Here is a 14372-nt window from a genome sequence, read left to right on the forward strand (position 1 = left end):
TCTGCGCAAGGCGACAGCTGTCAGGCAACGCACGCAGCTTTATGTACCGGTATAAAGTTCCATTGTTAGACTCACAATGGGCTCTGCTTGTATGTACGTAGGTTTCGTTGTTCAGGACAATATAGAAGATATATGGAAATGGAATCTCTTTTCGAGCGTGTTCCGTGTCACGTTGAATCTCCTTCGGCTTTGCGTTTAAGCCTTCTTCGTGCGCGATAAAAGTTGACTCGTGGCCTTTGACCTGTGCTCGATACCGAATGCCCTCGGACGTTCCAGTGGATTTCATTTAAACGACGAACGACGGACTAATTCTGCCATCGTAAAGGCAGAAGCCGTGCTTTTTCCTTATACTGTAAAAAAGGGATCAGAAGAGTTGTTGGATTGAAATGCAGGATGCATCTGATGTTTCCGTTGCACAGGATATTGGATGGGATAGCGAAACGTTGGCCTCGATCGGTTTCTATAAATAACTTGAGAGCTTCCTACGTTTACAATTACACGCTCGCGATTTTCATCAAAAGTTACTGACCCTAATTCCTAGCTGACGCGAGGTTTTCATTTTCGTCGACGCTTGGGTCAGACTCCATTGAAACTTGCGCGTAATTGAAGCCGAAGTGTGTGCACATCGCGTGATATATACACTCGTACGTGACTCAACGCGAAAGAGAGTATCTTCTGAGAGGGTTGAAAAAGTTCCACCAACTTTCCGCCGTAAATTTCACTGTATTCATCCGCTGTCCCGCCAGCTCGGCAATTTTCCTTAAGAATCCTCCACGATTGTACGACACGCAAGCATTCCACGAAAGCTAATATCTTTCATAGAATATTAAGCTCCTCGAAAGCCAGAATTTTTGCAAGAAATGTTATTAGGACCTGAATTCCTATGCTCTGTTGGAGCTATTCTAGTTTATAAATTTTGCAGTTTGCACATGCTTCCTTAGTTATCTGTCTGAGGAACTGCTCTGTGTTGTCTTAGGAATCTAACCTAGATATGACAGTCTTGGGCTTCTTGATTCTCATCAGTTTCCTTCTGGAAATTCTACAGAGCTGCGTTCTATTGTTAGACGTTCCAATTGTACAGAGTATGCGAGAATCAGTAACACAAGTGAAAATGTGGTTGTTCTGTATACAAAAATAATAAGGAAATAGAGAGTGAAATTTATTAGTATAGCTTTTTGCTTTCGAGAAAATCAAGCTAGAATTTTGATCAGCCACAAGTGAGCGCAGGTACTGTCTTAGGGGAAGAGCTTAAAGGGAACACTAAGTCTAACCACAGACTCAATCTACTGTGAAGTAGAAGCGCTCCGCCATGTATCTCCCAAGGGTCTAAAATTGTACTTCGGTGCACGTGTACTCGGTTAAAACTCCGAGTCAATTCTCCAGAAAACGTAGCGAAATATCAACAAAGTTTACCCCACCTTTTCGACTTACTTTTCCCCTATGCGATAGAATTATCACATTTCCATCTATACCATCGATCCACGCACTGCTTCGGTTAGATAGCGATCAGTTCCATCTGTTCGACTCTTCGTTCTTCTACTCGAAAGCGAACATATTAGTCCCTTCCCATTCGTGGCCATAATACAGTCGACTACCAGGTCTTAAGAGGACTGCTTCACGAAATTCGCCGCGTACTTGAACGACTGCCGCTTCTCCTCTCGAGGAGCCATCGAGCTCAGTCTCCAAGCTGCACGACGAAATACGACGAGGACCCTCCAAGACGATGGCCCGAAAATATTCCCGGTGTGCTCTCGCAGGAACACAAGAACAGGAGAGAAAAAAAAAGCAGCGATTCCGGCAGCGAGCGAGGAGAAGAGCGGCCCGGAAAAAAGATCGACGGTGCAGAAGTAAAGCAGGGCTTATGCAGGAACTCGGGCAAGGACTATTGCCTGTAGCGGCCGAGCCAAGAAAAAGGAGGAGTGTAGTACCCAAGGGAAGATGGAAACTAATTTTAGGCGTCAGCTTATTGGGCGAAGTCTTGCGCAGAGGCCCGGTAATCCTGACCGCTTGATTGAATTCCTTTATAGCGAATCTTCTCCCATTTTCTTCTGCGTCTACTCTTTATCGTGGCCTCGACCTCGTCTCTCCTCTGAGCTTCTTTTTCGTCGTCTTAACTACTCATCCCTATCTTCTTCTATTCTTTTCATTGTTCCTTTTTTGTACACACACTAATCGAATCCGTCCGTGTAATCTGAGTCACGTTCTGGACGGCGACGAATTTGGGATCGAATTTACGAGCCCGAAGATGTCTTCCTTTGTCGGTCTCCCACGTGGAAACCAACCCCTTTGAGGTTCGTCTGGACCTGCGGAAGACGAGAAGTTCGTCTTCGTTAGCACCTAACTGGATTTCTATGGAACTCCACGATTTCGTGAAATTTCTTGGTAGTCTCGGGACGAGCGTAAGTTTGGAGGAGCAGAGACAGAAGAAAAAGGAGACTTTGAAGAAGATCGAAGTTCGAGTTATTTTTCTCGAAACTCGACAGTTTCGAAGGGGCTTGCGAAAAGGAAAAAGGCAGTTCGGGGGATTTTACTATCTCGTGGAAATTTCAACAGCGATTTCAGGGATGGAAATCTCTTGAAATTTCCTCGCATTTCGCATCGGTAAGGCTCGCGCGTGCACATAAATTGCATTGTTAAGCGCATTCGAGCACGAACTCGGCCCTAATATGAATTTAACTCGAATCTAACGAGAAACAAGCCCACGCGGTCGCGTAAATACATTTACGAGTGTAATTAAGGATCGCATAATTAAATGCGTCCATTGAATGCACTGAATCGGGGACATAATTAATACGCTCTCCAGTCCTCCGCGAGCCGGCAGAGAACATTTGCGCGTGTCTCGGAACTACGTGCATATTTTACGCGTCGTATTCCACTATGGAGCGTTTTCTATTTCTCGAAAAGAATGGTTGCGGCAGGAGTCAAATGAACTCGAAGAAAGGAAAAAAGAGAATTTAATTGAAGTAAGGGTAATAGGGGGCGAGTTCTTGATGGAATGTCTATACAATATTCTTTTTAAAAAGAAGTCACTCTTTCAAGCTTTTGAAGGGCCGAACAATTCCTACCAATTTTCCGCGAAAACAGGTCCATTTTGTCCGTATGATGGCACGTCGACGTCACGAAGGGTCGAAACAATAACCGCCATTCCACAGTGCAGCGTCCCCTCGTTTCAACGGATATAGAGTTTGCTTCGGAGGGAAGTGTCCCAGCTAACAGGATAACTTCCCATGGAACATACATACGCGAGGGATATGTTTCCTTCGCGGCCGGCTGTCTGACTTGTCACTGACTGAAACTACTGCACGATCCCCTTGAACACGTCGTCGGTGGTGAGAAAACTTCGGATGGCTTCTTTTCTCCTCTCTTCCGTCTTGAAACTTTAACCCCCGATCCGTGGCATATTCCACCGTCCCTGAAACTTGGATATCGTCTGTTGTTTCACCGCGCGAGGAAAAATTATAAGTTGCGGAAGAATATAAATTGGCGGCGTGGAACTTCGAACTATCGTAATTCGACGAGATTGAATTCTGTATTAACACTGACCTGCGAGGAGAAAAGATTTTCAAGGTTCTCCTTTTTTTCTGAATTAATGTTTCTACCATAACTCTGTATTACGGACTTGGATCCTACTATGATTATTTTTTCCGAAGATAAAAGTTCCTTCAGTTTAATCTGCTTACGTCCAAAATGTAAATTCTTATTTTGTAATCTTTTGTTAACGTGAAATCTGGAATTCCTTTAAAAATGTGACTCTTGTCGTTTTACCTCACAGCCTCAGCATTTTTACTGTCCGATTCATTTAAGGATCGTTTTAAGAGCCTCGTAAATACCGGGGAAAATTAAAATACAGATTCCTGGAGGTTCTTCGAGAGATGATTCAACAAGAGTGTGCCATCAGGAGTCTCACTGCCGATAATAAAAGGCTGGCCGCGAATCGGCGATGTCGGAGATATAACAGCTGGACCGAGCATCCCTTTTTACGAGTCCAGACAAACGTCCAAGCCGCGGTCTGTCACTCTGCAAGCCCTGCCAGCCACCCTCTAAGCCCTCGCTCATTTTCTGCGAAGTCAGCCAGGGAGGATCTAGGAAGTGGACGGGCGGAAGAAGCTCGAAAAGGAACGAAACTCTCGAGATCTGATCGGAGCAAAGAAAGAGCTGTTGGTAGGTGTCTGGCAGCTGGCCATGTTCCTTAATCGGAAACAAACGTTTAGCCCTTCCCCTCGCCTCGTCGAGGGCAGATCTACGTCTCTGATCGCATTCGAGGCCAGCCTCAATTTTTATCGCGAGTTACAGCGGGATTGCGCGGTAAATTGAACCTTTACAGTGTACAATTACGTTCCTTGAGAACGAGTGGCTTCTATCTTATCCTCTGGTCTGAGGTCCCCGCCCCCTCCCCGCTACAGGGATTTTCTCGCTTCCGTTGTGGAAAATTTGATTCTTCCTTACTGCGCTGAGACGATCTTCCTGGCCGTTTTGCGGCGATTCGGACAATTTTCTGGGATCCTCGACTTCTCTCCTCGGCTTCCAGCGAAAATTGAGAACTACGAGTTCTCGAAACAGTTTCGCTCACTCGAAATCGACTATTTTTCGGGTGTAATTGCTGACATAGAGGCGAAGCTTTCGATTAACCCGTCGGCGGTTGTACGTACTTAACAGCGGACAAATCTCGTCAATTTAGCGTTCGTAGCAGCTGCGCTCTCCATTAACAAGTGGACGATCGAGGTACGTGAGCGGCGCGGTCGAATTTCGGACGCAGCTGCGAAAATTCACGCGGAAACCACGCGTCCCTTTGCGCGTTTGCTATGAAAGGGACACCGGTGGCAGGGAAAATGAAAAAATAGAAGGTAGCGAAGGGAAATGCGTTAAGCAAACGAAGCGTAAAAGTGCTGTTCTCAGAGCTAAAGATAAATATTTTATGTCGCTTCAGGGGAGCTCCTTACACTTAATTAAAACAGATTCCACTTCGACTCGTGTCAGCTTTGCCGAGTTAAACTTCTAGGTCAGTTGGAATTGTTCCAGAATTTCTGAGTTGTCAAACGAGCTCGGTATCAGATCCTTATACATTTGCATAGCATATTAATCTTAACATATGCTGTGTGATGGAACCACTGTTCACGTGTCTTTAGACATTAATATTGCTATTATCATTTAATTGATAAAGAGCAGCTTATGCAGCAGTGTTTCATAAATACACAGATAAGGAACGTGAAATATGTTAATTAAGTGTTACATCGTGTTAGTGGGAAAATAACAATACTATTCCCCCGAGGGAAACACCAATTTTCACTAAATGCATTCGCAGAAGTCTACCTATAAATTCTCAATACTAATAAGCTCATGTAACCGATACTGATAATCAGATTTTTCATCTGAACAAAAACGGCGAAAGCGTTATCAGCTCCTAACACCGATTTATCGCAACTGTGAATTACTCTCAGCCGATATTCCTCTAGCACAGTAAATTATTCGCTAGAATAGTAATGTTGATTGCTTCCCGACATATTCAAGCATATTCGGTGATACTACCACTCCGCGTTCTCTGCGCTTTGCAAACCCCCAAAGGACATGACGTAACCAAGCCACCGACATGGCCTTAGCGTGCATGTTCCCTCGCATTTCGTAGTCATGCTCCCGCTAAAAATTGCCCAGCGTGCCCTCGGGGGATCCCCTGTTTACTCAACATGCCTCCGTTTCCTGGCCGCGGACGAAATACAAGAGGGAGGGAGGAAGGGAGGGATAGAGGAAGGCAAACGTGGCCACAAACCGTAGTGCAGAGAAGTCCAGGTCGAAACAAAAGCTGTCGAGAGTCAGTGGCGCGACTATGGTTTCAAAGGATCGCGATCTCATCGTTGTGGACTGCTTTTCAGATTGTCGTGGTTTTGAGCGCTATCTCTCGGCCAATATGCCGAATTTCTTCTGCTTTAAACAGCCTCGGACAAACGCTCCTCTTCGCAGCGCCTTCAAATTTACTGTATGTCGCGATTAGAATTGTGCGCAGCATTTTATTGTAAGTAGTTCTTCGAAGGAAGAGTGTTGCATATGGAAATAGGAATTATTCGTTTTTTAGAAATATAAAACCTGTGTTTAAGACTGTTTTTTCCATCGACTAGTGAAAGTGTTAAATGAGAGGAAATCGTTAGGTTATTTTTTGGAGATTTCTGATGTGCGATTGTTACGATACAATTTAATTTTTGATAATATCGTGGAAAATATCTACAGGAACAATGAAGCGTAGAAATAACGAAAATGAAGTAACAATCCAATAACGCTCCCGTAATCGCGTTTTTCACGTCAAGCATCATTCACTCCCGCGCTGCCGACGCTTCCGAATCGAACGATTTACAATTAGCCTGATCGCGTGTGGAATCACAGATTATTTAGCAAGCTATGAAATGCTCGTGTGCCACGCGTCACCTGCTTTTTCCTCTCGGGAAAAGTGGGCATCGATTTGCGAGGGACAGTGGTTCTCAGCTGGGTCCGAGTTCTAAAATTTCAAAAAATGCAGTAGAATTTTGGCGACAGGTGTCAGAAATTTGGAGGAGTTATTCTACGAGCTAAAATAAAACGAAATTGACTTTGCGGTTTCCACAATTATTAATAATTGTTAAAAATACAGTTAGGAGGCAGAAGAAATATGTCTGACTTATTCTACTGTCTGATTTTACTGACATCGCTGTGCACGAGCTGACTACTCCAACAGCAACAGTAGAATAAATTCCTGGTCAGCCGCCCTTCACACTAACTTTAAGTAACTCGAAACTGAAACTTCGAACACAATTTTATCATTCTCAATTTTCATATCATTTTGGCATGTAGAGTCACTCCTCGAGATGTCTGACACTTGTTGAACACTTCATATATCAGTAACGATATCTACTCCTAATATTCGTGTTCGCCCTCCTGGGATTCGAAAGAGCGTGACTAGAAGGTTCTTGGAACGACGTGTCAGGTGTCGGGCAATTATTAACGCAGAAGGTCGCCGTGCCACGGACGTAACAGAAACCAGAGGGCTGTTGTAATTCCCAGCTATCTCGGGGAAGAAAGAAAACGGCTTACTTCCGGGGTTAAGAATACGGTTTCACGGCAATACTCGTTTCCTCAAGATCGCACCATTTTCCAAAGTAACAACTAGCAATTCGGTCATGGGTTCTCCCCTTTCGCTCTCTCCGATCGTGCAGCCACGGGGAACATTCGAATTCATGATTAGGCGGCCTAATTGCGTAAACTTTACGCTAGTTGGACATTAAAATTCCGCGCCATCGCCAATTCGGCGACTCTGGGACCAGTTTCGGTGATCAGGACCAGACTTTCTAGAAAACTTCTCTATCTTCAATCTGAGTAGACATACAAAAGGTAAAAGTGAACTTTCCTTGTAAATTTTTATAAGAATATGTTGCTTAAAGGTTGATGAAATAAAGGAGAATCCTTGGTCGAGGAGAGAGTCTTCTTCTCCAGAGATTAACGCTACTTTTTATTACATCATTTTTCTTTTACGTCTCCTTCATCGCATACAAGAGTATGCACGAGCTCCAGGAAGTTGCGTCATCAGGAGCCAGCTATTTATTAGCGCAATATCGACGGGTAAATTTAAAGGACACGGGAATAGCTCGAGTGAAACTTAGGTAGGATCTGAAAGCTCGATCCCTGATACGAAGGTGAGCCTCTAACGCATTGCGATGGCCATCGTTTCAATCCCAGTTCTAGACGACGCAGTAACGGAGTTTAAGAAGAAAATGGTTAGAATTTTATCACGGTGTTTGCTTCCATACACGTTTGCTTCGGTGTAGCTTAAAGATCGACAATTTTTCGATTTAACATTAGTGATCCTTCCAAAATGTTATATTTTATAATATTTTCTTGAAACATAGATTCCTGACATTTCCATCCCCTTTCCACAATTATTTTCTCCAACATAGGTGGAGAATTTCAGCTTTCAGTCGCCTGAAATTCGTCAACCTTAAATAAAAAAGTTGGAGGAATGCAGGAAATAATTTGAAAGCAGTGAAAAGAATGCTCGACATTTTCCATGTCGCCTCGCGGAAATTGCGATTCGACGCGTTCCACGAATTCTATAATTGGGCGATCGATAGTTGTGGGTGAGAGACTAGAGGGGAGAGCTCGATTAAAGCCACATATTGCCAGTTGCCGGTTAGTTAACTGGTTATTTCGTGAATGTATCCATAACGTTGCTTTATTTATAATGCTTCCTATATTATTTTACAATGTCCATGTTTTCCAGATCACGGTCACTTGATAACCCGAATAATATCGGATTTCATTGAACCTTTATTAAACAAGTTATCGTGTAGCATCGTGGACCAATTCATAACTCCTCCCCATTCCCATCCTCGGTCTATCAAGATTAATTATCACGTTGTTCGCGATTCGCGGTTGGCCCCGGGCATGTACGATGAATATGTAATAGCAGCAGGTATGAATTAATTCCCGTCGATGGTGCATCGGACCTGGATGAAAGTAACCGCGTTCGGCCTTAATTGGTTCGCCCAGCGGCCAACGAGATCCTTCGATCCTTATAAATATGCGACAGTGATTAAGTCCCGCGACGCTCGGGGGTGACCACCTTCGATCCCTCGAATTTGGGATTCTGATCGAGTGATATCAAATTCAGGGCTCGGTTTCGTGCTTCGCGGTATCTTGAGACACACACAGGCCTTATTTGAAATTCTGCGAGGTCGAAGTCGGTGAAAAAATGGTCATTGTGGGAGGCTCGAGGAATCTTGAAAACCTTTGGCTACTGTAAGAAGAGAATTCCAAGAGCCAAGAGCTCGAGATCGCTTCAAGAGCCAACACCTACGTCAAATGACTCCGAAGTCGTACTCCTCAAAGTTGAGAAACCGTTCCAATAGCTAAAGCCCATTTCCAACCCCCGTTCATAAATTCGTAACGTCCGTTAGTCGATCCTAACGATCAGTGTTTCGTTCGAGCAAAGCTGAACACTCTAGGGCGGGAAGTCGAACAATTTCCTGTGGCACATGATCGATCTGGTTACAAAGGGGAATCGTGGCGGATTTCCTAGGTCTTGCTGCTCGTCAACGGCTTCGCCGAAAGATCGAGGGGGTGTGCAGGTAATTTCTGGCTTCGCCTGGTGCATTCACACTTATCTGATAGAGCAGAACTAGCAGGTTGCAGCGTAATGCACTTAGGGTAGATCTGGGCGTGTGATAGCCAGCCTGAGGCTCGGTTAAAGAGCGGAACTGACGCGAAGAAAGTGGCGGAAGAATGGGTGGAAAGGCGAGAACTAGTCGAGGGGGAAAAAGTAGGCGAGACGACACTTGATTCTCTCCACCTCATTTGTCTGATGTTTCTCTTGCGCCCCTCGCGACGCCAGCAGAGACCTCTCGCTTTTGGGGGCCTTTAAGTGTGCTCTCTTCGATTCACTGACGGGGCAGAAAGAAAGAATGGTCCACGACAAAAGGCGCTGGTCTTTCGTCGATTCCTCCCTCCTTACCTTGCCTCCCAAGCGCTCTTGTTTCGGATTTGGGCTATCGAGCGTGTCGCTGGAGGAAAATCCTCTCTTATCGTCCTGCCACCAGCGGAGGATTCGTATCGCCGAGGCTCGATCGAACAGAGGCACTTCGAATCGCCTGAAACGCGAGAAGAAAGCCCCTAATCTCTTTTCACCATTCCTCGAACTCAAGCACGAATTCTTCTGGATCCTTCAGATCTCCGACACTACTGTCTCCTGAATATCTTAACAGAAAACCCCATAATTTCATTCGTGAATCCTCTTGCAAGGCTGTCAAATTCCTTTGAGATAATGGATAATAGTCAAGTCAGATTGAAAACTTTTTAAAACCTCGTAATTCCACGGTTTCATCAACATAAATTTTTCTCGTTTAAACTGCCCTCGATTAATTATCTCCTTTGAAAGTTTTCATTGGCCTGACCTTATATTTACTTTATCGACTCCCTCAGATAGAAACGCCCGTTTCGTTCTATAATTATTGTCGATAAAAAGCTCTTTATGATCCGCGAGAGAAAAGCGGGTCTCGTTCCCTTTAGGTGCACTTTTATACCAAGTGTAATTACCCAACATAGACTCGTACCGTTCTGTTTATTGTATTGAAATTAATTATTCTCGTCCATTTCAAAAGTAACCTCGGAGTTTTAAATTTTCAGATTGTTCAAATTTTTAAATTTTTAGTTAATGGAGCTTTTAAACTCCATTTTTGAAACTTTCAAGTATCAACGGTTTTTAAATTTTCAAATATTAACGGCTTTTAAATTTTCAATTTAAAATTAAAAAAATGTCCACCAATTTCTTTCAATTTCCCATTTCCAATAGTTATCTAGAATACAATAGAACGAACGAAACAGTGCATTTGTTAAAGGAACAATAGAGGAGCAAAACGAAAACTGGAGAAATGGTTTCTGCTGCAGATAGGAGGCAGCGCTATCACGCCTGGAGATAGCAAATAATTTGCAAGCGTGTTGCACGTCCAATCGACCATAAACTCCGATAACAGCTGCGTTTACGTTTCATCGATCGCAATGAAAAGTTGTTATTTAGTATCGCTGAAACGCTGATTGAAGAGTAAGTGTCTAATTATAAAATTCGTAAGAAATGGCTCACTGTCTCTGTACAATCCGTATGTCCACGGCTATCGCGATGTTAGGATGCATGTGATGGTCGTGCATCACGCGTACGCCGGCAGCCGCATCGTAGCTCAAAGCATCAGGCATAATTGCATATCAACGCCGCGATGCTGCTGACCGGCCGAAGCATGGACAAAGCGATGTAATTTGTGGATTCGCGTAATCGGCTTTATGGCTTTTACTGCCCTTATGGTTCGAGTAACATCGACCGAATGCTAACGTCGACAACGTGATCAACGTCATTGGTATCATCATCGATAATCCTTCATAAACTGTCGAATAATTTCTAGTAAATCGCGCACACGATGAATCGCGGAAACGAGTCGTGGATATTGAAATGTACAGAATAGGAAGGTTAAAGATCGCGGGAAAATCTGAGAATTGGGAAAACTAGGGAAGGAAGGTCATTGTTCGAGGTATGCTCAGAAGTCAAGTAATTGTTTCCTCGATTCCTCGCAGCCGGGATCGCGACAAAAATTTAATAGCGCGCGACACGTGGCGAGTGAAAAATTAACACACGGAAATAAACTGAAGTAGTTTTAATTGTACGTTATAACGGCGGCCGGCTGGCTTCATTTTTGTCTCATTAGGGCGAAATACATTCGCGCGTTACGCGAGACCCTCGACCTGGAAATTTCGAATAATAAGCGCAATGAGCCCCGGCAACAATGTCGAAAATAACGAACGGCCTTCCATTAAAATTAACGTCGTGAATCGTGAACGACCGCCACTTGATTACTTTTAATTGCGCCGCCGCTGATGGAGCCGTTCCCGAAACAACTTTTCGCCCTTGTCCGGCTGCCGCTTCCGTTCTGCTTGTAATATTTTCGCGGAGGACGTCGAATTGCCACTCGAACCGAAATTTCTGGCAAAACACGACGAATAACGAGCGATCCGTGCCTCGTCCCCGAATAGATTTCACCGCGAATCAGCCTGTCGCTGAATTGTTTCCATCGGCTCGCTGTGCGTTGTGTCGTTAATTAACGCCATGGTTCTTGTCGTAAATCGTCGTCCCTCTGATGCAAACTTTCTGATACGACGAAATACGAGGTCACGCCCACGTTTTCGCTCTATTAAGCCTTTCAAATTTCGCTGAACTCTTCGCTCTCTACGCTCCCCACCTTCCGCGATACGTGCGCTGGATCTCCATGATTGGCAGCAATTTTTGCGTCTTGCAATTAAAAAAGAAGGGCAGGAGAGAAGTTTCGAGTGAAACGACTTTGCTAATTAGCGAACAATCGCGAAGGGAAGAAGGAGAATTTGGAGCGTCGTTAGAGCTCCTTAAAAGTTGCACGGACTTTTTTCTCCGCACTTGAAACTAGACGCCTTTATTAAAACTTTTGATTGTTCGCCTTTGTGGATATCTCCTCTGACTGGGCAATCGGTTTTCATTGAATTAAAGAGCAGTGAAGTATCGTAGGAAGGGTTGAATACAGGGAACAGGTCTCGAATTTCAACTGTTTGATTGCTTATAGTATTCCTGGGTTCACGGTAGCGGATAACGTAATCAAATATTTGAGGAGAGTAACAGGTAGCATAAATATCGACTTCGAGTGTTGGATCTGATACATCTCTCTACTTAAGAACTTGTCTTATCCTTGATACAAGGTACTTGGAAGGTTAAATTAGTACAGTGTACATATACAGGGTGTTCGACGATAGGTATCAGAAATTTTAGGGGGTGATTCTACAAGTAAAATATGACGAAAATCAAGAGTTGTTAATTGTTGAGGAAACGTGTCTGACTTGGGACTTATTCTACTGGGTTCTCTATGTCTCACTTGGGATTTATTCTCCTGGTTTATCTGTGCCTGAGATGATACTCATTCTACTCATTTCTCTATGTAACCTAGCTACTACAGGTCGACAGTAGAATAAGTCGTTGATAAGTCAGACACTCTCTCGAGGAAACCCTGTACACAGGTACATCGACAAATACTGATAAAATAACAATGTGCATTGTAGATCTAATTGGAAGAGGAAGTGGAAGAAGGGATATAATTGTAATTTGCATCATTATCCTTCTTTTTATCTCTCGTCTACGAGCGTATTTAAAAAGTAAAATTTTCCTTCATTCTTCGTTCATTAGTAAAGTATACTCTTTCCTGTGTTACTCTTCTCCCCCTGCTCTATGTTTGATCCCAAGTACATACCCATTGGTATTCTATTCTCGCGCTTTATCAAGGAATCCTAAGAGATTCCATATAATCACCCACATCGATTCCCTAATGCGATGAACCGACTCAATCCCTTCCCCTCATCGAGACTACCGTTTCAACTGCTAGTCCAAGAGAATTTGTCTAATCCCCAAAACGTTCGACCAGTTAAATCTTGCGCTCCCTACCTTCGCGACCGCTGACGAAAGGTAGGGAAGGATTTGGTTAGTAACAAATGATTAATGAGTCCCAATGTTTCAATGACATCGGTGTTAATCGCAGCGCCAACATGAACAGCGATAAATGAATCGCGTAAGCCCTTCATCTGGACTGGATAAGCGGTTGGTGCATTAAGCAATGAAACGACAGTGACTGAAACACGCTAGCCATAAACTGAAAGTTCGGTAACGCGATAATTGAATGCACGAAAGAGTTAATCGTGATTATTAGTCGACGATTTTACGATGACGCTGGATACGAGGGTTTAATAAATGACGAAGCTCACCGATTAATTTAAATTTAATCGAGGCAAAAGAGAGGACCGATCAATCGATAGTCGGCCTTTGAAAGGGCCCCGCTTTTCATCGATATCGCTGCATTATGCACAGTGACGCGCCTCTGATGCCAATTATTCCACGAAGAATTTTCATCCCTCTTCCTCGAGCCTTTTAGCTAATTGCTCGCTTAGTCGAGCGCCACCTCCGTGATAGAGAGGACGCATATTAATTACTGTGAGTAATGCATTCTTCCTTCGCTCTAACATTCAGTGTTCTTTGTTACAGAGTCGAGAGCCGGCCAAAGCGAAGGTAAGAAGGGGGCTTTACATCACGACACTATTTTCCCTGAAGCAACGTGAGTTTTCCTTTTTTCTTTTTTTGAAACACTTTTCAAAACCAGTCGTATATAAGTGGCTTTGATCGTGGACGCAAAGGGACTTGCTTTCAATCACGCTTTTAATGCATATTTCACTGAAACGGGCTTCATAATTTCCAAGTTTCTACTTTGACGAGCCCCTTTTATTAATAACAGCTTCGAGTGTTACACAGAGAGGGATGAATGAATTTGTCACAGAGTCCTGTTTGTTAACGTTTATTACAGTAGTCAAAATACCAGAGCTTGAATCAAGGGAAACTGAATTTCAGTTGGGACCAAGTATGCCTCCAAATGGAGAGTATTATTACACAAGCGAAAAGCTTTTCAACTTTGTCATAAGTGTTTCTAAACTCCCGTGTGTGATAGCAGAAAATGCATTACCTACATTATTCCACAGTCTCTATATTCGCAGTAATAAAATTAGGTTAAAATTCGTTCACTGAGCATATAAAATTGACCTCGCGTGCAACTAGACTATCCTGAGTGACAGTTTCAACGTAATCTGGAGAAACAACGATTATTTAAGACCCCTCTAACCACGTTCTCGAACATCTACCGTGGTTTTAATAAAAGATCTCTTTCCTTCATCGTCTAACGCTAAAATAACTCGATGGAACGTCAGGAACGCCGTCGTGAAATCTCGAACCGGCCGAGGCTGGTTTCGCGGAATTACGAGCACCGAAAGGGAATTCTATCGGCGTGTCCTCCCTTCTTTATACACTTCCT

The 14372-nt window shown here is 43.8% G+C and overlaps 1 protein-coding gene across 1 annotated transcript in view; it reads left to right on the forward strand.

The window, feature by feature from the left end:
• LOC143179568 (uncharacterized) overlaps positions 1 to 14372 on the forward strand; it is a 126744-nt gene that overhangs the window by 74643 nt on the left and 37729 nt on the right. The window contains exon 2 of the mRNA XM_076378864.1: positions 13556 to 13579. Within this exon, the coding sequence (XP_076234979.1) occupies positions 13556 to 13579 (24 nt within the window). The remainder of the gene's footprint in view (positions 1 to 13555; positions 13580 to 14372) is intronic.

This window comes from Calliopsis andreniformis, chromosome 5, assembly GCF_051401765.1.
Source record: "Calliopsis andreniformis isolate RMS-2024a chromosome 5, iyCalAndr_principal, whole genome shotgun sequence".
NCBI classification, from domain to species: Eukaryota; Metazoa; Arthropoda; class Insecta; order Hymenoptera; family Andrenidae; genus Calliopsis; species Calliopsis andreniformis.